At 36.2% G+C, this 26,047-nt stretch overlaps 1 protein-coding gene across 2 annotated transcripts; it reads right to left on the bottom strand.

Moving 5' to 3' along the window:
• Nucleotides 1-623: 623 nt before the first annotated feature.
• LOC127658169 (mitogen-activated protein kinase kinase kinase 5-like) lies at nt 624-26,047 on the bottom strand. Of its 2 annotated transcripts, none has more exons than XM_052147308.1 (28): nt 25,624-26,047; nt 25,389-25,528; nt 24,702-24,889; nt 23,294-23,462; nt 22,627-22,733; nt 22,348-22,518; nt 21,649-21,761; nt 19,870-20,029; nt 19,228-19,378; nt 18,972-19,076; nt 18,461-18,510; nt 17,343-17,438; nt 16,561-16,651; nt 14,547-14,680; nt 13,691-13,818; nt 12,635-12,771; nt 12,437-12,542; nt 12,159-12,316; nt 11,772-11,967; nt 9,092-9,257; nt 8,747-8,915; nt 8,415-8,597; nt 8,074-8,179; nt 7,497-7,773; nt 6,666-6,784; nt 5,445-5,533; nt 4,283-4,359; nt 624-1,248 (listed from the first exon to the last, which is right to left on the bottom strand). In XM_052147308.1, the coding sequence occupies exons 1-28, from the start codon at nt 25,958-25,960 to the stop codon at nt 1,152-1,154; spliced, it is 4,020 nt and encodes a 1,339-aa protein (XP_052003268.1). In that variant the 5' UTR covers nt 25,961-26,047; the 3' UTR covers nt 624-1,151. The 2 variants fall into 2 exon arrangements, with proteins under 2 accessions (XP_052003268.1, XP_052003269.1); XM_052147309.1 differs by having other exon boundaries at nt 9,092-9,254.

Raw genomic sequence — 26,047 nt, 5'->3', positions numbered from 1 at the left:
GGAGGACGCTGTTTCTATAGTGAATAGTGAATGACGCCTACCACGAAAAAGGGAGAAATACCCCCACTTGGACACAATTTTTCCACTGAGAAAGCTGACCTTCAGAACGCTGACAGCATATCTGCTTGGGAGTGGCAACAGGTGATCACACATGCTCAGTCTCTCTCTCTCTCTCTACACACACACACACACACACACACACACACACCAATCCATCATTGTCCAATAACTTTTTACAGCACAAGCCATGATACTATTTCTGAAGTGAACTTTTTGAATTACTAACGGAGGGTTTGGACGCATCATTTGTTTTGAACCAGGGACTGCAGATTCTGATCCGTTGCGTAATAAAGTAGTTCCATGCAGAAATGCAGTTCGTAGAACTATTGTATATATGACCTTACTTAAATAAAAAAAAAAAATGTAATTGTTCATTGAACTGATGTATATAAGCGATATCACACTCGCAATCGTGCGATATGGCCCTACATCAGCACTGCTGTAATTACCTACGGCACTCGGCCGAATCACAGCAGTGCTGATGTAGGGCCATATCGCACGATTGCGAGTGTGATATCGCTTATATACATCAGTTCAATGAACAATTACATTTTTTTTTTTTTTTATTTAAGTAAGGTCATATATACTATAGTTCTTACAGATATACAGATATTACTTAAATACATGTCTAATTTCTTTTTGCTGTTAGTATGTTTTTGTTTTATTAATGTAGTTAATATTCAGTATAAGAATGCACAATGCACAAGCATATGACCAAACAAATACAACTTCTTTGTTCTCTCATACTGTACATATATATACACACTATAATATATACACAACACAAAACCCCTCTCATATACAACATTTCCAGATTAAGATTAACACAAAAGAATATCACACATTTTAGAAGCTCTTAAATACAAAAAGAAAATGAAAAAAAAAAAACATTGAATCTCTATCCCAAAATATCTGACAAAATGACTGTTTGCATGATATTCTGAGGTTGTATATTTTTATGGAATTCTTTCCTTTAATTTATCAGTCACCTATAGGCATTAACAAAACAGTGCCAAACAAAAAGACACAAACTATACATTGCAAACTCACTGAGCTCAAATGAACTAAACATTGGGATTTAGTTGTGTCTGTTATAGAATGATTTCTTCACTGTCCTCTTTGACTGGACTGAGATGAGATTTCCTCTGTTTGGAGATGGCAGCCCATAAGCGACACAGCATTCCACCTCTGAGTGAAACAGGCATACCTCGAGTCACTTCATTTTATATATATATATATATATATATATATATATATATATATATATATATATATACACACACACACACACACACACACACACACATACATACATACATACATACATACATACACACAGGTGGCCAAAAGTTTGGAATAATGTACAGATTTGGCTGTTTCTGAAGGAAATTGGTACTTTATGTCATGATTCACTATTGTTTGCCTTGTGTTTTGACCCTGTCATCTGTTTCCCCGGACTACATTCCCCATAATTCACTGCCCTCATCACTACCAGCTGTTCCCAATTGTTTTCACCTGTCTTCCATTACCTCATTTATCCTTGCGTTTATATAATCCCCTGATGCCTGCTCTGTCTTTATTAGTTGTTATGTGTTTTTCTCCCATTAATTTACCTAGTTGCCATTGTGTATGTTTTCTTTGTTTTATTCCCCAGTTGTTTGTACTGCGTGTTCCTGAGTTCCTAATTTATACCACACTTTGTTTCTTAATTAAACTTCTTAAGCCGCACCTAGATCCTGCTCTTGTGTTTCCCTTCGAAATGTTACACTTTAATCCACCAAAGTGGCATTCAACTGATCACAAAGTATAGTAAGGACATTACTGATGTAAAAAAACAGCTCCATCACTATTTGAAAAAACATTTTGTTATCAAATCTAGACAGGTCCCATTTCCAGCAGCAATCACTCCAACACCTTATCCTTGAGTAATCATGCTAAAGTAGTACTAGAAAATCACTTGCCATTATATCAAACACTGCTGAAAGCTATTTGGTTCATTAAATGCTTAACATTGTGTTTGTTTTGAGTTGCCACAGTATGCAATAGACTGGCATATCTTACGGTCAATATTAGGTCAAAAATGGCACAAAAAAAAACTGCTTTCTCTAGAAACTCATTGGTCAATCATTGTTTTGAGGAATCAAGGCTATACAATGCTTGAAATTGCCAAAAAACTGAAGATTTCATACAAAGGTGTACACTTCAAAGACAAAGGACAACTGGCTCTAACAAGGGCAGAAAGGGATGCAGAAGGCCAGATGTGCAACTAAACAAGATGATAAGTAAATCAGAGTCTCTAGTTTGAGAAATAGATGCCTCACATGTCCTCAGCTGACAGCTTCATTGAATTCTACTAGCTGAACGCCAGTTGCATGTACAACAGTAAAGAGAACACTCAGGGGTGCAGGCCTTATGGAAAGAATTGCAAAGAAATAGCCACTTTTGAAACAGAAAAACAAAAAGAAAATGTTACGGGTGGGCAAAGAAACAGATAATTGGAAAAGAGTGTTATGGATCTTCACCCCATTGAGCATTTGTGGGACCAGCTAGACTGTAAGGTGTGTGAGAAGTGCCCGACAAGACAGCCACATCAATGGCAAGTGCTACAGGAAGCATGAGGTGAAATGTCACCTGAGTATCTGGACAAACTGACAGCTGGAATGCCAAGGATCTGCAAAGCTGTCATTGCTGCACTTGGAGGATTTTTTGAAGAATCTTTGAAGTAGTTTAAGAAGTTCAGATTTTTTTTTTCAAATGTGATCAGTTGAATGGCACTTTGGTGAATAAAAGTACCAATTTCTTTCCATAAGAGCAAAATCTGTACATTATTCCAAACTTTTGGCCACCAGTGTGTATATATATAAGGCTGGGCGATATGGCCAAAATTGGTATCACGATAATCTTTTTCATATTGTTCGATATCAATATTTATCACGATATACATTTACACATTGCACTTTCTTTGATGGAAGAAAAGAAGAACATTTTTATTCTAAACAGTCAAAAAAGTCTCTACAAAACTGCACAGGGGGTCCAGAGACGGCCAAAGCAGTGGGGTCTGCGGGATCTTTTACCAAAATATAAAAATATTTTATAGTTTATCAATTGAAAATTAATGTTAAAAGATCATCTGTTTGTTCTGAAGCATAGTGAAAGCAGTCCCGTATAGAATATTTTTACATTAAAATGAAATATTTATTTATTTTCTTTAGATTCAGATACCCAAGTATCTGAATCTAAGAAGCACTTGTGACTGTGGTATGATGCTGAATGTGGGTTCAGGGGTGTCCCAAGAGAAAATTTAGAAAAGTTTACATATGTATATTTTCATTAAAGTGAGAGACTAGTCTACCAACTAGTAATTTTAGTCTTTCCTTATCCATTCCATACATCTAATTAATTTTCACAAAATTAGAACAGAAATCGATTTGTTTATTCGATTTGTTAATTATTAAATGCTCGTTTTAGAAGGGAAAAACTTTATGGTCTAAAAGGTGCTTTGAAACCACGTTAACTCGTGCGGCACTTCATGTCTACACACATGCAGGGAAAGAGGCAACGCGTGCGGAGTGGGACAAGTCATAAATGATGCATGTTTGTTGCTAGAGAACAATATTCAAGATTACAGCACAGAAAGATCAGAGCTGTTGTCCACATCACTGTTGTTCTGTCATGCTCTTCAGTAGAGATGATGAGAGGGCGCAACCGTTGTCATGAAGTCTTGCGGTGCAGATTGAATCAATCCGGTGTCCAACGTAGTCTAATCTTTAGCAAGGCAGCTAGCATTAGCAAGTTCATCCAGTCTGACCCTACGTTACCACTGGCGCATTGTGAGCGAAGCTGAGAGCGTTTTCAATTCATTCCTATGAAAGCCGAGCGTCAAGCTCGCAAGGTGGATCTTAGGATTGGCAGCAGTGTGGAGCAAACTCTCTCCTAGCGCCTTTGAGCGGATTTAGTCCGCCCCAGTGGAAACGCAGCCTGAGAAAGCCAAACTGCTTGTGTTTTAGCGACACGCAGTAAATATAGAAAACTCATCAAAAGCTTATCATGGATTTTCTTTATCGGGATAAATATCAATATCGTTTTATCGCCCAGCCCTATATATATATATATACACACACACACACACACACATATATGCTTACATTCATAAAATGTTTAATATTAATTATATTCATGTCTTTTACATTACTTATGTCTGACTGCTAAAGGAATGACTTACTTGATGCCACAGTACTGCAGATCATCCCTACATGTGAGGTGTATAAGGCAGTCCAAGGTGAACTCATGGAAAAGCATCTTAAAGAAATCAAAGAACATGCAACCACGATAAACATGGTTAAAAGAATAGTCCATCATTTACTCACCCTTATGCCATCCCAGATGTGTATGACTTTCTTTCATCTGCTTAACTCAAATTAATATTTTTAGAAGAATATCTCAGCTTGAATCTCCAGAAATCACATAAATCAGCATAAAAGTAATCAAGAAGACTCCAGTGGTTAAATCAATATCTTCAGAAGTGATATGATAGTTGCGGGTGAGAAACAGATCACTTTAACATTCTTCTTGTGTTTTTGGTGATTAACATTGTTCAATCTTATCTCCCCCTACTGGGCAGGGAGAATAATTTATATATATATAAAAATAAAAAAATAGCAGAACAAAAACAAATATTTTTAGAAGAATACCTCAGCTCTGTAGATTGATTTGCTCTGTAGATTGCAAGCCAATGGGGACCAAAACGTTCAAGCTCCAAAAAGCACATCAAGGCCACAAAAGGCTATCTATATGACTCCAGTAGTTTAATCTATGTCTTCTGTAGTGATCCAATCAGACCAAAATATAACTCCTTTTCACTATAAATCTTGACATCTGCAGTCTCTTTGGCAATCATGATTTCAAGCTGATTACACTTCCAGCTCCATCTAGTGCTCATGCGTCAAGCACTAAGAAGTGTAATGAAGCTTGAAATCAAGCGTGGTGCCTAGAGACTGCAATGGCAAGATGTACAATGAAAGTTAGTTATATTTTGGTCTATTTACACCCTATACCAACTGTAACGCTTCAGAAAATATTTATAAAACCACTGCAGTCGTAAGGTATGGATTACTTTTATACTGCCTTTATATCCTTTTTGGAAAATTCATACACATCTGTGATGGCATGAGTGTGAGTAAACGATGAGAGAATTTTCCTTTTTTGGGTGAACTAAACCTTTAAAACTGGTTCATGTTCTTATTGTGGACAATGTAACGGTCCACATTATTCCCAAAGAAATTTTTATCTTTATAATCTTTTATCAAAATGTGCTCACTAATCCTTTAAGAATGGATAAACATGTAAGTGTAAGTGTCCCCTGTTCATAGTGAAACTCCACTCACTGTTTCTATGGTTTTCTCATCGACTGGAACGCCCCTCAGCCAGCGCACCATAGCCATGTTCTGAGATTTATAGGATGAAGGTTTATTATCTGTGGGAGAGAATGAACATAATACACCTTGACTTTTTTACAAACTGTTGGCAGTTGAAACTGATATGAACTCATTTTGAATCATTTGAATTATTCACAGTGATGGTAAAGTTTTATGTAAAAACTGCTAAATTAGCCATTACAGAAAGTTTGAGGCAAGGTGTGGCAGGGAAGAGGCCAGGACCGGATAGTGATGCTGCACACCCGGCCCCTAATTAGGCTAATCAAGCCCTCGAGAGGGATAAATGTGACCGGAGGTGGCAGTTTGAGAGAGAGTTATGAGCAGCTGCCCTGCATGCGTTTATGTTTGTGTCTTTTTGTTTTATTAAAAGATTATTTATATTGTCAAGCCAGTTCTCACCTCCTCCTTTCCACTGAACTTTGTTACACAGGGTTTTTTTTTTAAATCACTGGTTCCACCTGCCATGAGTACAACAGTACTTTATACGTATATATCCTTACAAATATACACAGTGAAAATACAAGCCCTGAAGGTGAGACTTAAATTTGTGTTAGCCAAGGTTGGGTAAAAGTTGGAAGGCAATTACAGAACATCTTCTCCTAAGAACTAAAAGACATGCAGTGACATGTTGAGTTAATGCAAATAATTTGACACTCATTTCTGCATCGGCCACACCTTCTACCGCCTTGGGCAAGAATTTTCTCTTGTACAGAGGAAGTTGATTATCAACCATTTTTAAAGGCACAGTTCACCCAGAAATGAAAATTGTCATAATCTACTCAGCTTCATATTGTTCAAAATCTGTATGACTTTATTCTGCAGAACAAAAAATGTGTATTTTGAAGGATACAATGGCTTGTATTGAAATAAGTTGATAGCTTTTAAACTTAGAAATGGACCCAAAAAAGTCATAACAGTCTATGAAACTCATGCATAATATTTCAAGTTTTCTAAGGTCATACGATACATTCTGGCGAGAAACATACCAATGTTGTTTTACACTTGAATCAACTGCAGTCATAGTGGTCATATGGGTTTGGAATGACATGAGGGTGAGTAAATAATTTTTTATTGTGGAGTGCACTGTTATTTTAACCAACAAGCAAGCTGTTAAATAAAGTGGCCTTTTTCCCCACCCAGAAAATAAAGGGGGGTAAAAATTGAAGTAACCTGTAGCTGCAGTAGAAGATCTGACCTCCAAGACATTTATTTGTTTTTGTTTCATCTGATGGGAGTCCTTGAGAAGCTCCAGGAATTCCTTCTCCTTCTCATTCAGCTCAATTAGCAACCTAGAACACAGGGTGAACAATTTCCAACAGCTTTAAAACGGTGTGGTCCACTGCATTCCTGTTTTGTTTCACTGCCCTCTTGTGGCTACTTTTGATGAAACGTTACTACACTACGAACTGATTTTTCAAAGTAGATGCTGGACTCTCAGATAACCCAACAGTGACCATCCATATAAAAAAGCTAGATTTTCTTGTTAACATTTTATTATAACTTTCATTAGTGAATAATTATATCCCCTGTTGGAAAGCCCAGCCATTTGAGCATTCTGGTTAAAACCAGTGTTCCATTACTGCTTGATACAGCTATCAAGAGAAGCAGACTATATTTTGAGAGTCATCTATATGTTAAAGCTGACATATGCAACATTCTGTGTTAAAATACTTTCTCCTATCCAATCTTATTATGCAGAGAAAACAATAAGTAAGCCATTCATAGGTTAATTTTCTCAAAAACTGTAAGCACTTTGTCTCTGTGATATGAAAATCCTCTGTTTGTTTTGCGCAACCATGACATTGACTCGACCAATGACGTGAGTTGAGGGCGGGACTATTTTTTGTTTGGCCAACAGCAGATAGGGGGGCGTATTCGGAAAACAAAGATTATTTTTGCAGTTCCGCTTTGTGGCACAGAAATGTAATATTTCAGCTTTAACAAATGTATTAAAACACTTCCAAAGCTGAAAAAGAGCAAGAGAATGAGGAAGTTGGATACCTCCTGGACTCAAGGCGGAGTTCTGACAGCTCCTTTGTGAGTGAGGAGCGATTAGAGAGGAGGTCACTGGGCAGATCGGTACATTTGCAATCCTTGTCACCCTCTTTAGATTTTTGAGTGATATCAGAAATGTCTTTGATTCTCGGAATTACATCTATTTCCTCTTGGTCCTTTGCAAGGGGAGTGACTGTTTGTTCGGAATCAGCTTCTGTGGATTGCTCTCTTTCTGGAGAACTCTCTTCGTGTTCAAACGATGATTGCAGTTGAAGTTTGAGCTCTGACAAAAAAACATGGAGAGGGAATTTAGTGATCTGGACTTGCAATGATGCAGAGTAAATTTATAGGGTAATTATATGATGAGATGGCTCATTGTATAGATATAAAGGGAAGAAATCACAATGCTAAACATGGGCTGTAGGAATTAGTCCCTGCCTTACAGATAAAAGAGACAATCGCCTTTTGATAGAAACACTGCATGTCAGTTTACTCGAGAAAGTGCATACGCATAACAGAGGATTTAGTGAAGCAAGAGAGGCTTTTGGGGCCCATCTTGCATCATATATTGTCTTTGGTGTACCTGGGAGCAGAATTGTGACGGCATCTTGTACAGCCAGTCTCAGTAAGTTGTCCAAAGCAAACATCCAATGAGGTTTAATCTGTTGTTTCCGAAGAACCTTCTTCACCTACAAACATAAGAACTACATAAGAACATAAGAACCTACAAACCTAAGAACCAGCTTCATGCAATATTAATAAACATTTTCAGATAAATATAATTTGTGTGGGACAGGTAACGATCCGAAGCTTAAAACTTAAGTACCTAACTTAAGTATGAGCAATGGTAGTAGTGATTGCCTAAGAAAGCCCCACTAATTGGCCCTTAGTTTTAGTTTTCTTCTACAATAACAAAGCACATACTGCATCATGGAAACTGAAGAGCACCGCCTGCAGGCTGTTGAGTGGCACAGCAGAGTTCAAGAGGTTGGAGCGCAACTTCAGGAGGCTGTTAGTCAGGTGCCTCTTGTCTGGAGAGCGGATGTTCTCTCGCAGGCAGCCAATCAGCTCGCTGATGTTATCAGAGTTGATACATGGCTCCTCTGCCTGGATAATGGGAAAAATAATGATAACGTCAAACAAATGTCTAAGAATAGTTCAGACATTCAAGAAGGTTTGGCAGCATTCCACAACACAAATCTCAAATATTTCGAAGAAAAGGAGATACAGCAGTGTGCAAGATTGTGTATGTGTACCTGAGGTAGCGTTTCCTGAATGTTTTGTATTACATGGCTGATATACTCAGTAAGTATTCTATGTAACGTATCTCTCCTTTCGCTGTCCTTTCGAAGCATGAACAGACCAAGATTCTCTACAGAGCCCAACGGGCTTGTCGTCATGTCCCCTTGCGGCTCATCTGGCACACTGCCAACCCCCCCAACACACACACACACACACATATATACATATATATATATATATATATATATATATATATATATATATATAAAAGACATATACGTCAATTAAAGTATGAGGAGTATGCTTTACATGATATAATTATCGGAGTCCCTGAATCAGGGTTTTAAGCTCTGACTCACGCCAGGAAGCTTCTGAAGGTGGGAGGACTTTCAGCGATGTCACTTGCCCTGAGGGCAGACGCGGTCCTTCTCAGATCAAAAGAGCAGGACAAATCAGTGTGGTCAGCATCAGTGTTTTCCACACGTACAGCGATGGGCACAGACATGCTCCTGTGAAAGTCTCCTACTGTAAAATCCCCAAATTAACTTAAACATACATTTTAAATGACAAAATATCACATAAAATAGATTTTATAGACCCACTGAAACCATCATATGCTGGAGTAATCTTAAAAGTTGACTGATAAACATTTCAATATTTTATAAATATTTAAAATGTACAGTCTTGCTCTTCCTAGAAAATGGTTTAAAAATATTGCTGGCTCATACTGTTCGCAGTGGCATATACACATTTTTGTCCAACAAAATTTTATAGTGAGATAACTTTATTAATACACATTTTACTGAGACTCAAAAGACAGTTCACCCCAAAAATGTTAATTATGTCAAACCTGTATTACACATCTCCTTTTAAGTTGAACAGAGGAAAGAAAATCATATGGGTTTGGAACAAAATGAAGGTGGGTGAATGATTACATTACAATTTTCAGTTCTGAGTGAACTATCTCTGTATACACTAGTATAGTGTTAAGAGTCACTACATGTGATTTAAAGGGGTCATAACATGAGGAATTGATTTTTCCTTAACATATAAGAGGTCATTGTACTATAAAAACACACTGTATGTTAGGGCTGCACAATTAATCGAAAAACTAATCGCGATTACGATTACGGCTGCCACGATTATGTAATCGTGAAAATTGACGATTACAGCATTCAGTTTAAGTCTGCTCCTTTTGCGTCAATGGTTTCTAGTTACAACGTGTTTTTGCAGTGGTTGAGTGTTCTAACCAATAACTAAAATGTCCGTTGAGCAATGAAATGGCAATGGCCAATCAGAGCCACTTATATTAGTCCTATCTGTAATGACTACTGATCCTAATGCGCAAGTTTTAAACAGTCTGAACGCCCAGATGCTTGCTTTATGTTCTAGCTCTGTTTGCGAGGCACACGAAAATTAATACTGAAGAAACATCACCTGACACTTGAAAAGAAGCTGTAGAACAAGAGCTAAAAGCACTTTGTAAATATTTTGGATTCATTGCATATTGAACCGCTCGCTTTGAACGTAGATGTTAAAACACTGCAAATGAGCAACACAACAAAACTAAAATGATCCCGTTCTAATCGAGGCACAGACACGGTGTAAATAATTTATTTATTATGCTGATTAGACAGTTTTGTTTTTAATAAGAGCATTCGCGAGAGTGCAGAACATTGTGTGGAGCGTCACTGAGCTTGCATCGAAATGCAGGTCTAAAACAGTGTAAAACTCCAGTGAGTGACAGCTGTCATTGTAATGGAAGAATTTGTCGCATTGCTCGATTTCTGTGTACAAATTATTAAAAATGTAATTACAGTTTTGTTCATAAGTAGGCCAATGTGAATTTGATTTGTACAAAATAGCAATAAAATAATTCAGCTTAATTGTTCTAAGTGTGTTTTTTAGGTGTAGCCAACATAAAGAATATGGCATGAATAGCATATTTCATGAATCACTGTCATTGTTATCACGTCTGCTCTAATAAAACCCATTTGCCACACAGCTGGTATTGGTAGATTTTGTATTTTCACGAATTGCACAAACTCAGATTGCAAATGACTGATTTTAGTTTCCAAAATGCAACCACTGAGGCCAAAGATGATCTAAGGATGATCTTACATAAACAAGATCACCACTGAAGATCTAACAGGATGAATGGTCCCCTGTCTCGTCACTAAAGTGTTTACTGAACACAGTAACTTAGTCGATTTAAATCAGCTATTAATACGTTTGAAAGTTTGAATTTAGCAATAATTTATTCTATACAATGGATTTCAATTTACAATAATTTGAATTTGCCTTACCTTAACAAACATTATTACAATATAAAATAAAATACAATATAATGCTTAAAAGATGCTTAAAAGTAACTGGAGCGCAGCTCATATTCACCATTGAAATCTGCTACTCTGAAGAACCACACGGTTGCTTACTTTGTGATGTCACAGTATTTTAATATTTAAATCAACATTAATAATCGCGATTACAATATCAACAGCAATAATCGACAATTATGATTTTTGCTATAATTGTGCAGCCCTACTGTATGTTTCAGAACTCAAAACTTCCTCCTCACTGCAATAAGAACATTTGTATAAATGACTCTTTTATTTTATTTTTATGTCCTCTACATTGTGATGTCACACTGTGGAAGACATTTAAATCTGACCGCCTCCACAACAACACATCGATGCCTACTTTACCTTATCACTTCTGTAGCCTGCACAGTATTGATGAGCAGTGAGATGGCAAGGAAAGAGCAGGTCAGTTAAGAGCAGAGAGCCAATCACATCAGTGGGCATTTACTGTCAAGTCTTACAGAAGAAGCAGCACAAAAACATTCAGAAAGAGGGTGCAAAATGATCATGTTTTTCAAACATATGACTGGTTTTGTGCAAAAAAACTTTAACAATATTAAAAGTGAACCTCAAGGAACATATTAAATTCATAAAAAAGGCATGTTATGACCCCTTTAAGGCTATTCATACAAAATATAGACCAAGTTATCTCAAACAATGGACCAATTTGTCGGCTCACCACAAGGCTCTTTCAGAAAGTTATCTGATTGAGGTTTTGTTCTCTTCCTGGGGCTTCCCTTCAGATAGCTGTTCTTCAGGAGCTCTGAGGCTGTGGCTCTCTTGTCTGGGTTAGGCTCAAAGCAACACATGATGAAACCTTTAGCCTCCTCTGACATGCACTCTGGCACTGTTGGGTGGATCTTAAACATTCCCACCTGTAGGAGCAACAATTTTTTTTTTTATTATATATTTTGAGAAACTCTTATAAAAATTAACATGAAGTGACAGGCTTAATGGTCAGGAATGTGAAAAAGAATTGTAAATAAACTTCATGGTTTATTTAACATGGTTATATATAACGATTAGTTAAAAATAGATTCCAGCATTAAAAGCCTGCAGTAAGCACCTTAAACATGGCTGCCTGAGGACAGCCCAGCTCATGAAAGGGAGGTTTCCCTGTCGCCATTTCAATGATAGTGCAGCCCAGAGACCAGATATCAGCCGGTTTTCCATACCCACGTGGACCCTGGTCAATGATCTCTGGTGCCATGTACTGTAGAGTGCCTGCAGTCAAATGAATCACCGGCAGTTGCTTAAAGTTGCTAAAGCAAACACGCACAGTGTACATAATGTAATGTGAGAAGAGTGAAAGTACAGAAATAATCACTCGGGGACTCGCCTCACCTGTGAATGTCTCTGTACACGGGTTGATTCCTGCTAGTCTCTTAGACGTGCCAAAATCTGATATCTTAAGCACACCACTGTATGTATTTATCAAAACGTTATCACCCTGGGGACATGAAAAGCAATGGCACATGGTGGACTATACCGCTGAGATTCAGATGTTGATAATTTGAGGATGACTGAAACACGTATTTTTACCTTAATATCTCTATGAACGATCTGATTATCATGGAGATATTTCAGGCCCTCAAGAATCTGTTTGGTATAGAAGACAATGGTTGCTTCGTTATCTTTAAGAGGTCCCCAATTTGGTCTTAAGAGAGAGGACAAGCTTCCTGCCGGGGGATATAAGACAAGAGAATATGAATTATAAAACTGTAATCAAACAAATTGTGTGATCAAGTGAAAATGAATTTAAGTGGGTGCATCTCATGAAAGTAATGTCCGGGTAATATTTCAATCAATATAAACAAATAAAAATAAAAGTATAATTTAGATATAAGCTCTATTAAGCTTTATGTTAACATTAATAAACAACATTAGTTAACATGGCCAAACAATGGACAACCTTTTTACTGCATTTATAAATTTTGGTTCATGTTAGTTTCACCATACACTGATACAGTTTTAAAATTAAAAGTTGTACATTAGCTTGTATTTTTATTAACTAACATTAACAAAGATGAATTAATGGTGTAAAAAATATATATTGTTCTTTTTTGTTTATTATACCTAAATCATTAAGTAATGTTACCAAATTGAACCTTATTGTAAAATGTTACAGATGCACTGTATCAAAAGGGTGCAAAGAGTAATACATACATATACATATATATATATATATATATATATATATATATATATATATATATGTGTGTGTATGTATTTATTTATTTTTTGCATTGAATTTGCTATTGATAGTTGATGCCCTTAATTGTCATAAAGATCTAAATGATTCTAAAAACAAGCTTAATTTTCTTTAAGCAACATATATATATATATATATATATTTCTTGTTTTGTTTTTTGACAAAAAAAAATTTCTTGACAATTTTCATGAGGTTCACACAACTAACTGAGAATTCCCTAAACTGGTCTGCAGTGCTCAACTTCGCACATTTTTCATATAGTCGTAGCTAGAATTATTCTCCCCCACACAACATATATTTCTCAACAGACAATCTAAATCAATATTACTCAGTTTCTTTAAAGGGGAAAAGTTAAATATCTATAAATAAAGCAAAGCACTACACACCTCCAGGAACCTCCTCCATGAAGATCTTAATAAAGCCGTCCTCACTGACTGAGCCCAGGTACTGCACAATATTCCTGTGCTTCAGTCTCCTGTGTAGAGCAATCTCCTCATGGAGTGGCTGAGAGTAGCTAACAGACAGAAAGAAAAAGACAAGAAAAATACATCATGCTGATTAGAATGAGCAATCTAAATAAGTTACAATCAACAAGGGCTTTATGGGTATATTTGTTTAAAACAGCACAAAAACTGTTTTAAAAAAAAAAAAAGAAAAAAAAAAAAACATTCATCAAAATAAGAAAGAAATGTCGGCAAGATATAATGCATGAAAAATTTTAGTTGTCCCAAAACAGAAAAATGGGTTATATCAATCATTATGTCATTTTTGGTACATATCTTGGCTTCAGCCTTTTAGATTCCACACAAAAATGTATCAACAGTATTCTACATTCTCCTAACTAATAATTATGCACATGAGCATAGCTAAACTCTTTACAGATTTACTCTTTATTGAAGTCAAATGAACAGTGAGTCCCTTAAAAGACTAAAAGACTAGATGCTACCAGTCAATAAATATTTTCTAATCAGAAAGCCCAAAGTTTTCAAGTTTAAACAAGCATTCATCTTGGGGACAAACATAACTGGGTGTTGGGGATATTTGAACATCATCCAAAAGGTCAACAGACAAGTTTTGGATTTGTAATAAAGCACATCAACAATGTAGCTGATGCACAGATAAGAACTTCAAACAACCTTATTAAATAGATTAAACGTATAGTTACAATGAATAATGGAACATTTTGTAATTTTGTAACCATCCCAACAGACATATCAATGCAATGGAAAAACTTGTTCATACGTGCTGTCCTTCTCTGGGATCTCTTTGATGGCGATGCGCACTTGATTGTTGACGTCTCGTCCAGCGTATACCACTCCATAGGTCCCTTTCCCCAACACCACCTTGTCTCCATTCTCATTCCTCTCATAAATGTACTGTAAGAGTTGGAGAAAGATTAACATATTGAAGTCCTATAGATCAAAGGCACTCACAGGGCAAAGAGCAGTAACATATGTATGGAGTGGTGGTGGTGTAGTGGTCTAAGCACATAACTGGTAATCTGGTAATCAGAAGGACCCTGGTTCAAACCCCACAGCCACCACCATTGTGTCCTTGAGCAAGGCACTTAACTCCAGGTTCGCTTTGGATAAAAGCGTCTGCCAAACGCATAAATAAATAATAAATAATGTATCTCATTTGTTTTCCTTTTGTGTGTGACCGTATTTACATAGCCTATTTACCATTTTCATTGAGCAAATGATTAAAATTTTAAGAATAAAACGGCATGCTCAATGCTTGTTTAAAATAAAAGCAGAACACAGATTTGGACAAAAAGTAGGATTAAATTCCACACTTAACTGCTTCATTCTATAAGCACTAGACTACTGCAAGCCTCATTTGGTATGATACACAATGGTTGGGGAACTAATATTTTAGATACAATTTCAAAATACTTTCTGATCCCAATCATCATATTTTCCAAGAAACATAATACCCAAGCCAAGGCATCTGGTATGGTGTCATTCTTGGTTTAGGATTATTTTGCCCTCTAATTCAATTTTTTTGTATTATTATTAAGTCCTTTCCAACACCTTTTCACTGACATAAAAACAACAGAATGTGGTCTTATAACTAGAGATGCACCAATATGGAATTTTACAGATCATTGTGGCAGATAACGATACTAATAACTGATATTTAAAATGTTTTTTATTTTTTATCTTTTAACCTGGAAATGTAAGTGCAGCGTAGTTCTAGCTGGAAGACTAGCAGCTGTACATCATTGCACCATTAGCTAGGTAACTCCTAGCCAATCACACGTAAGCCATTGCCTTATATGTCTGCTCACAATCTATCACATTGCCATTTCAGTGTGCTAACACGGCAACCTCCACCACCCCACCACCACCAGTTGAGTCCCGTTCTGCACGGGGGTAGGCTCGTCGCCCCTGCCTCCAATCTCCGGCTGGATATAGTGGTTCAGAATACAACTTCTTCGGACTGCCAGACGGGGCTTACACCAAAGAGAGACATTACATTTCTGTTTTATATTCATCAAATAAATATCAGCTTAAATTTAACACAAGTCTGCAAGTCTTCCTGATAGAACTGCTTGTTAAATAATTAAAATCTTCTCATCTGAATACAAATTGTCATTTAAAAGCTTTGAATTTGGACTTGCTGCTATTTAAGGTTTGGCGGATGTAACATGAACCATAAATGTGCTGTATGTATGCAGATTTGAATGAGAAATAAATGACAACACATAAATCATGTGGTACCCATTTACATACGTGTTTACGGTAATCCTGATGAGTCGCAAACAGATAAAGAATAATGATCTTCTATTTGCTAAAATATCAATAATTCCATTATGGGCACAATAATATTCCGATTTTTCCAGTTATCGGCCAATAAGATATCGGCCACCGATAAATCGTACATCCATAATTGTAACACAGCTAAATCAAAGCCAAAAGAAATTAGTCAGATAAACTATTTTCACCTAATCTATGAAATCCAAACTATTGTGATTGATCTTTAAGGGGTTTTGACGATATAAAAGAGTTTGAAAGCTTTCAAGATGATGCTTGATCAGTAAACAGCATTTTAAACACATTTACACATTTAATACTTTTCGAGGTAAATCATCCTTTGAATGGCTTACTTCATTGTCCCAAGATATTAACCTAGGATGGCATAAAATATATTAACATTAAAAATAAAAGCCTACACATTTAAACTTGGCTAAACAGTGCTTGGAGCTTGGAGAAACAGTGAGGAGATATATGAGAATCATATTGATCGTTCTCACCTCTAAAAGTCCTTCCCCTCCCCTGAGAGAACTGGAATCTTCCACTGGAGTTTCTATTTGATGCAATAGAGAGTTTACCAAATCACAGAACCTGAAAAGTGACACAATTATAGGGCTAGAGAATAATCTAAAGAAAAAGATGTTTCCATCTGACTCATGATTTTTCAGTGAAGCATTTTTTTATCATTTCTGTTTTACCCTTAAGCATATACAGACACTTCATTGCACAATAGCTAATACTTATTTCAATGGAACAATGAAAAGTTGAAAAGTAATCAGGCATGCGTTTCAAAGGCCCACTGGATAGTGCCTAGAGCCATTTCAGAGTAATTAAAACATAAGATTATCCTTAAAGGGACATTTCAAATAAAAATGAAAACTGTGTCATCATGTACTCAACCTCATGTTGTTCCAAACCCAGATTACCTCCTTTCTTCTGTGGAACAGAATAGGAGATGTTAGGCAGAATGTTAGCATCAGTCACCATTCAGTTTCATTGAATGCTAAAGGAGGCAATGAAAGTGAAAGATGTCTGAGACTAACTTTCTGCCAAAAATCTATTTTATTGTGTTCCACCGAAGACAGAAAGTCATATGGGTTTGAACAAAAAGGATTTGAGTATGCGATGACAGAATTATAATTTTTGGGTGAACTATACCTTTAAAACTAATTAAAATAAGTAAATCTCTAGTAAGAGTTCAGCCAAAAACATGTGATTCAGCTCATTGCCTATGTTGTTCTTGGCAGCATGTCTGAGCAATGTGTATGTGGGTGGAGCTCACCCTTTACAGTGGAGATCGCTTGGGAAGTACAACTGGAAATCATCAGAATTGTACAGGACATACAGGAAGCAGCTACGTTCATCAAACTTGGAGATGCTACGAGAGTGTAATTATAGGGGATACACAGTACTAATAACATCAATCACACCGCAAAGAAAATAAAATATCACAGAAAAATGTTAAAGCTCTTTCACACTATTTGAGATGAATCCACATACAACTCCTAAAACGATTTAAAGGATAAGCCTAACACATTGAAAATCCCATTAGTCTGTATTAATAGGAATTTTCTTACAAGTTAAGCTGTATGGACAACATCTCTGGCCTGCTGTTGATTACTCCAGAAAAAACTGAACTGAACAGTAAGGTACTTACAATAGAAGTATTTTAAAGAAAATATTTTAAAAGTTTTTTTTTTTTTTAGGTGTTGTCAAGACAACAGCAGTGTTGTCCTTTGTTCTTCAGTTTTTAACAGAGGGATCTCGAAATAGTTTTCTGTGGTAATCAACAGCATATTACATCATTGGACATTCTGAACGAATAAGTGGTATTTAATCATTAATATTTTAAAATGAAAGTCAATTTCAAGCAAAAGATCAAGGAATCAGCTAAGATGCATCTAAGTGGAAAGATTAAGGCAATATTACAGTGGTGCTGTTTCCACTATGAGACACTTTGTTATGTTTAGATTTTTATAAATAAGGTCCCTCTGTGTGGAAACATTAGGTAATATTACATGAATACAAATTCTGCAATGAGACATTAGCAACTAAAACACATTATTTTTATGTATCTGTTACTCTGATGGTAAGTATTAAAAGCTAGAATGCAGCAGGTCATTTGTGTTGAAACAAGAACTCGAAACAAGCTGTCCACTGCCCTAAGGGCTGCAATTAGTAACCAAATGATGTAGAAAGTACAAACAGACATTGACTTGTAGCTTAACAAGATGAAAAGGATATAACGGGCACAAAGCAAACAGGTGAGGACTAAAAAAAGCACTATTCATAGGGAGCAAGCACCCCTAGTGGGGCTTAAAACTGCTAAACCTTCTTTCTGCCTACATGGAACTGGAAAAAGAAAAAATAGTGGAGATGACAGCATTCCCAAAAGCATACCTTACTCCGCGAATCGCGGATGCTAGGAAAGTCCACTCGTGCAGACCTTTCTGGGAAAGCCAAATAAAGCACATTACACTCCCACAGACATGTACACAATGTGGAATTTTATAGCTTAAAGGGACAGTTCACCCAAAAATGAAAATTTGTCATAATTTACTGACTGTCATTCCAGACCCATATGACTTTCTTACTTGCATGGAACACAAAAGGAGGTCTCTAGAAGAATGTCCAACCTGCTCTTATCCAGAAAATGAAAGTGAATGGTGACCACCACTGTACATCCACTACCATTGAAAGAGCAGCCTGGACATTCTGCCTTACATCTTCTTTTATATTTTAAGATACAAACACACAAAGTCATATGGGTTTGAAAAGTCCTGTGGGTGAGTTAATGACATTTTGACAGAATATTAATTTCAAAGAAGAGGGTCAATCTGTTTGATTTAAAATAAGAATAAAGTTGTACTCCAAAGAGGGGGGGTAAAAAATTTTATAAAAATGGGTTTACCTCGAATGGAATAACATGTCTCAGCTGCACCGTACGACAGTCATCTTCCTCATTCACACATATTACACTGGGTTGGAACACTTTAGAGGGCTCCAAAATCAGCACCTAAAAAAACATATATTTTGGGTCTGTTTATGTTCTTTACCTTTTTGTTTGGCCTTTACCTTGATTGTTTTTGAAGCTAAGTGAAAGGTACTGTTTTAGGGAAGTATGGTAAGGCTTCAATATTGAGGAAGGAGACAGGAAAAGGTCTTACTGGGCACCGCGCTGTGGAAACGGTGGGCTTGCATGCCTGGACCATCAACTCCATCCAAAAGTCCACAGTTTCTTGTTTTGGATCATTTTCATCCTGTGGTTTGGCAAACTGCTTGTAGAGCATATATGTCTCCATAATTGATGCAACATACCTGTTATGAAGAAATCACTCCACAGTGAATAAGAGTACTATAATTTTTAAAGTACTAACTTTCAGTTTTCGTTAGTTTTGGTATTTATAATTTTCTTCCCCTCAGTCAGGTGACCCCTTAATATTTAAGTGACAGTTCCTTTTCTTGGTCAGAATACACCAACAGTCTGACTTAAGTTAATTCAGCATTAATCTGAAGTGTGAATATTACAGTATTTTTCTTTCTATTCTATTTCAAATTTTGTTTGTAATGTTGTGCACATAATACTTCTATAGCATTTCTTTTTGAGTTTTTCTATCTTTTGAAAACTCACTTTTTAATTTTTAATTAAATAGTTTTTAATTAACAGAACTCTTTTTATGTGCTTGTTTCTGTTTCCCTGATACTTTTCGTTAACAACAATATTAACAAAATTAAAATTGATAGCCTAACTTAATATCTCCTTATCAGACCACTTTCAACACGGATAATTAATAATTTCCTTTACTCACCACATTGGTGCTTTGAGTCTGTAGAGCTTCTCGGAAGCTTCTATAACTTTCTTGTGCTCATTGGCCAAGATTACGGCCCCCAGATAAAAACCCACATCCCAGTAGTCCTGCATCTTCTCTAGACAGCCCTTTCTGCCAAGCAGGCTACTAAGTGTGACACCTGCACTCCAGGCACACAGAACATGACAAATCTTATCCACAAGCTAAAAGTAAAAAATACACCCAAATAAGGGTTTTACCATCAGTTTCAACTGAAGGGAAAAAGCATACATTCTTGCACTCTTAAAGGAATAGCTGGCCCAAAAATGAAATTTCAGTCATTATTAACTCACCCTCATGTCTTTCATAACCCTTTCTTGCTTCTGTGTAACTAAAGGAGCTGCTTGTAGCAAAATGTCAAAGCTGCTCTATTCTAAAAAATGAAAGTGAATGCTGTCATGGCTGTCAATCGAGAACTTCAAGACAAGACTTTCAGTAAATAATGTATTACATTTCTGTCTGTTCCGCATACAAAGCTATCATATGGATTCAGAAGACCTGGAAAATAGTGCAAAAGTCATATGGACCAAGTTTACCAAACTTTGATGGTGCTTTTTTTTTGTTGCCTTTTTTTGTGCTTCTGCAAAACTTCTCCTCTGGTGTTCCACATAAGTAAGTCAGTCATATAGGTTTAAAACAAACTTATGGTGAGTATACAGTATGATGCCAGATTTGCTTTTTCATGTTTTTAATTTTTGAGTGAACTATCCCTATATAACCCCCACAAACTGTTCTTTTCTCACCATCTCATCTACACATACATACTCATGCATTCAAAGTACACAAAGCCCAGAACATTAAGATTGCACTGAAATTTCATCCCCAGAATTGAAGTGATAATTCTAATACACTAATACATTTAAAAAAAATGTTTTAAAGTTGTATATGTTACCTTTAATTAATGCACTGAACTAACATGAACTAAAAATTAACAATTGTATTTTTATTAACTAACATTAACAAAGAATAACAATTGCTGTAAAACATATATTGTTCATTGCTTGTTCATTATCCCTAATGCTTTAACAAATATTAATGAAACCTTATTGTAAAGTGTAACCAATAGTTGTTCATTGAGTGTTCCGCCAAAATTAAATCCAGAGGGTCTTAAAGTTAAGAAATAACTACCGAAATATTATTAATGTATACTATAACTGTATAAGTAAAATTATTATTAACAATACTAATATATAACAAATTATATTAATATTATAATTGACTGTGTAATGTGATACACATTTAATGTAAAAAAATTCTGCCAATAGAAATGGCTTCGTATTCACTGAAGATTTTCACTGGAATTACTGTTATTTACTGCTGTATTATCCATTAAAGTAGTAAACAATCAAGATTTTCTTAATAGACTAACTTTTTTCTGTCTACTCTATTTTATAATGAAATGTGCAGTAATAGAGTAATAAAAAGTGGTTTGGTGCATCCCTAATAATAACTTTTAGAATGTAATTATTCCAAACAAAGTCTAACTTAAAATAATAATTTTCGGTTCTAGGTTTTTGGTTTTCGGCCAAGTGTGTCCAGAACTTTCAGTTTCGGGCAAGAATTTTCATTATGGGGCATCATTAATATCACTTGTTTTCATGCTGTACAGACCAGAGCATGTACTAATTCACACAGAATTACATGATATGAGGTGTAGACCATACATATTGACCAATCCCTTTGTTTAAAGTGCACACAACCAGGACAGTGACATTAAATGAGGGACACAAAAAAACAAACCGATTTTCCATAGTTCAATAGAAGTGTCGAATTCATGCCCAGTAGCCATGAGGAGAACAACATAATTGATTCCAGAGTGCAGAGTGGGTTCAATATCAAAGGCCTTCCCATACCTGCCGAAAAACAAGTAGAAATCCAAGAGGACATTGTTGCAAGGGGATTATTAGAAAAATTAACACTGCACACAAATACATGAACACAGAATAAAGAGATCACTGCTTAAATCAGAGCAATGACCATCCTCTGGTCATTTTGCACAGATCACTGGATTTACAGTTAATTACAGTATACTATATTGCATGGCTCTCTGAAATACATGATTCTAATTGGTCAATTTCAACATCCTATGGCCAAATATTTTTTCTATGTTGAATGTAGTAATTTCAAGTCTCTCTAATCACTATGTGGTCTATTTGTCATCACATAAGATAATTACAATTCAAATCAATACTTGTCGATTTATTTATTTGATAATTAAGCATGTAAGTCCTGTCAGTCGGACATTATCCCAAAGAGACAATTTTAGGGTGACCAACTGTCTAGGAGTACATTATCCCCTACTTATACTATATACTGTTAATGTTCTTTGCAGATGCTATAATACTAAAGTGCCTTAGAACAAAGTGGAAGTGTATAAAAGAGACATAATGGTCAAAAGTATTGTAGGTCTGTTGAATGAGGGGGTAAAAACAGACTCACCAGTAACATGCTCGGTCTCTGCTGTTTGTGTCTTTGAAGCCTGAATTTAGGAACATGTCCTTGTAGATGCGCCCGCACAGGCAGTACACATCTGATGCCACTGTGCCCCCCGATTCCACTATGGACAAAATAAGCTTTAAAGCCTTGGCGCGGTCCCTGGGGTGATTCCTCCTTTAAAGACATTTTGAAGAGGAGAATAGGCCTAAATAAAATGGATGCTTACTCTCATTAGTGTGCTTTTTTGTGTGAATTGTATTATTTGCCAAACACAAAGCTTACCTGTTCAGTGCAAATATATATTGAAATTGAATGTTTTGATGTGCTGTCACCATGCACATAGGCAAATTATTTAAGGTCTCCACCAGATTTATTATGGAGTCGTAGTCCTTGAATCAGATAGAGAAAGAGGGTTCAAATTTCAATAAATTATTCACACATTTGGCTGACACCTCTAATATTTCACAAGCATTGTCAAATAGTCTTTTTTCATGTGTGTGAGTATGTTTAAATTGCATTTTTTATTTTTCAAATACTGTACATTTAATCAAAGAGCACATCATGAAAATCTTAGATAAAAGCAAGAAATGGTTTACCATTTATTACATATCAAAGCTGGTTAGACTGCTGCTCTACATTCCATTAATAATTAAACAGATTAAGGTGTGGTTATCACAGCAACAATCAAAACATTGACATAAAGAAGTTTTGACAGAAATTTGCAGGCATGTACAACTGTGAAGGTTAACAAAACTGACAATTCGAAAGGTATGATAATACAGCCATAAATGGCACGGAATTAGTTCAAGAGCTCAACACTTCATTCACTATATATTCATAAAATCACAGGATTACATGCTTTTTAGCATGAGCATTATTCAAATTGGCCGTGATTATACATCAAAACTACTGTATATAAAGAGCTATAAAATTTGACTCCAGTTCTCACCGGAATGTCCCTGTAAGAAAGCAAAAGACTCATCACGATGTCTGGACTTAGAAGCTCCACCGAGTCCAAGCGTTTCTGGATCCGGCCCAGCTCCTGACTCAAGGCCTGTCCCATGAAGTGCTCTCGAGCCAGTCGGATTTCCCTGCGGATCGCCTCATGAAGGTATTCGCTATGGGGCAAGAGCGTGTTTAATTTAATTCAGCTCAAGAAACAGCTCACAGTAACATTCTAAAAAATAAACATTCTAAAGTAACATACATTTAGGCTTAAAGGAACATGTACAGTGAAAGTAATCCATGCAACAAATATTTAAATATGCCAATTGGCATTGGTTCTCGTATGTCTCATGCCAAGTCTGAATGTGTAGAAAGGCAAATGAGATTTGAGAGCTACAGTGTTGAATTAAAAGGCTTGTTGGAACTTGTAAGTTGAAAGCTTTTCAAGTAATTTCAGTCTGATCATAACAAAAATATATTTTATGGCTTAAGAAGACTTACAAATAGCATGCAATGTAATTGTGTTTGAGAACCCCTGGTTACTTTTCATGCGTGGATAAAAAGCAGCATCTTTCGCAAAAAAGACTTTTTTTGTGTTCCATCAAAGAAAGATAATCATACGGGACGGGATAGGAACACGAAAAAAAAACTTTCACTCTTGTTCGTATTACTCAAAAAAGTAATGTAACCAAGTGAACTTAAATGATCTGAGTTGTTTTAATGCTTTCTAGCTTTACTTAATTTATTTGTGTTGGGACATCATAATTATTTTTTGTATGGTACTCTATAGTAAGAGAAAATGTTAAAATTAAGTGTTATATAATGTGTCTTTGTGCAAAATGAAGGTAAAGGGGGAGAGTTGTAGTGTTTAATGATCTGATGTGTTGAGATTTAGAAGAGTTTTGGGGGTTGCCGTCATGGTGAGGAGTGGAGCTTGAGAATGCTCTACATTGCTTTACTCCTATTACCATGCATTTAACATGCTAGCATTCACTGTACTAGCTGGTTAATAAAGGAAAGAGATTCATCCAACATGTCTAATTTAGTTGGGTTTATTCAATTCAATTAGGTTCCCTCTACTTAATCCCTCAAGTACAGTAGTGTAGTCATGACTGAAGAGGTCTAAAAACACAGCATCTTTTTTAATATTTTGAGCAGTTGACATTTTCTGCAAATTAATGCTCTAAATTACAATATTTTGATTTGGAATTTGGGGGAAATGTTGTCAATACTTTATAGAATTAAACAAAAATATTTTACTCAAACACATACCTATAAATAGTAAATCCAGAGAAACTGAAATTTGTCAGTGGTCTCTAAGTAAACTTTTAAAGGTTTCTCAAACCTGTGAAGTATTAAATAGAACACCTGTTTAATCAAACAAATTTTTTTTTAACTATATACACACATACCTAGAATGAATGTGAACACTTTCCAGCACACTGACCAGTCGATCCACCAGGGGATTGAGCAAGGATTCAAATTTAAAGCTGGAATGAAGGAAATCTTTGATCCCACTCATCAGGGTGCCATCACATGCAAACACTTTACCCTGAGGTGACACCATGTAGGGGATAAATGTGTAGCTCCCGCATTGCTCCTATAAAGAATCGGTTTGGTCAATTAACCATATTTCTGCTATACTACAATAGCGCACTGCAAATTTCCCTTCAAATCATGCAAATTAATGATTATGCAGCGGTTGAATTTGCACTTCTGAAAACAACCTTTCTTTTTGCTAATTTAATTAAAACACAGGTTTTTAAAAGGACAGTTCACCCTAAAATGAAAATTATTTAATCATCTTCTTAACCTCATGTTGTTCCAAACCTGTATGACTTTCTTCTATGTAACACAAATGGAGATGTTATGTAGGTAGAATGTCAAGACTGGCAGCCTCGGTAACAATTCACTTTCATTGCATCTTTTTGCCATACAATGAAAGTAAATGGTTACTGAGGCTATCCTTACCAAATCATTCTGCAAAACAACATATTTTGAGTTCTACAAAATAAATTAATTACAGTTTGAAACAACATGAGGGTGAGTAAATGATGACAGAATGAGTGATGCAATGATCTAAGTGTGAAGTGTCTCACCTTCACAACTTGAAGATCATCTTCTTGCTTATTACAATACAGGATGACATTATTGGTCATACTGAAACTCTCCCTGACACCCAGGTGATAAAAGAGAGATGGCTGACAGATAGAATTACTCATATCCACCACAGCAACATCTGAAACAAGGGGTAAAACCAACAAGCTTAAAAATACACTCCTAAAATAAGAAAATATTCCTGAAAATGTCAGTGATACACGTGTCAGAACTTGCCTGCGTTGTAGAAAGTGTCCAGGATCTCTGTAGTGCCCAGCGCAATGCGCTCAAGCGAAATGCTCTTCAGCACTGCGTGCGCGTCTGCGCAGGCTTCTTTAAGACATGTCAGTGAAAGACTTAGACTCTCCTCAGTTTGCGGCATAGACACGACCTCAACGGCTATATGCACCACAGATAAAGCTCTGGTTCGATTGCGTGGGGATATAATGACTTTATTGGCGCCGCAGACTTCGAGAGCCAGAGGATCCTGCCATAAACTTCCAGCTGAAACTCGCACGGGATCCTTTCTCTTGGTCTCGCGCAGGCTCATGCGCCTGCGTTCAGTCGTATACATTGTGTATGTTGATATTAGCGTCTATCTTAACAAAAACGTATTCTCTGTGCTCTCATTCGACATGCCTTCACTATGACGTAAAAAGTA

The sequence above is a fragment of the Xyrauchen texanus genome, chromosome 17 (assembly GCF_025860055.1).
Source record: "Xyrauchen texanus isolate HMW12.3.18 chromosome 17, RBS_HiC_50CHRs, whole genome shotgun sequence".
Taxonomy (NCBI): domain Eukaryota; kingdom Metazoa; phylum Chordata; class Actinopteri; order Cypriniformes; family Catostomidae; genus Xyrauchen; species Xyrauchen texanus.
This window is presented reverse-complemented; position numbering and strand designations above follow the sequence as displayed.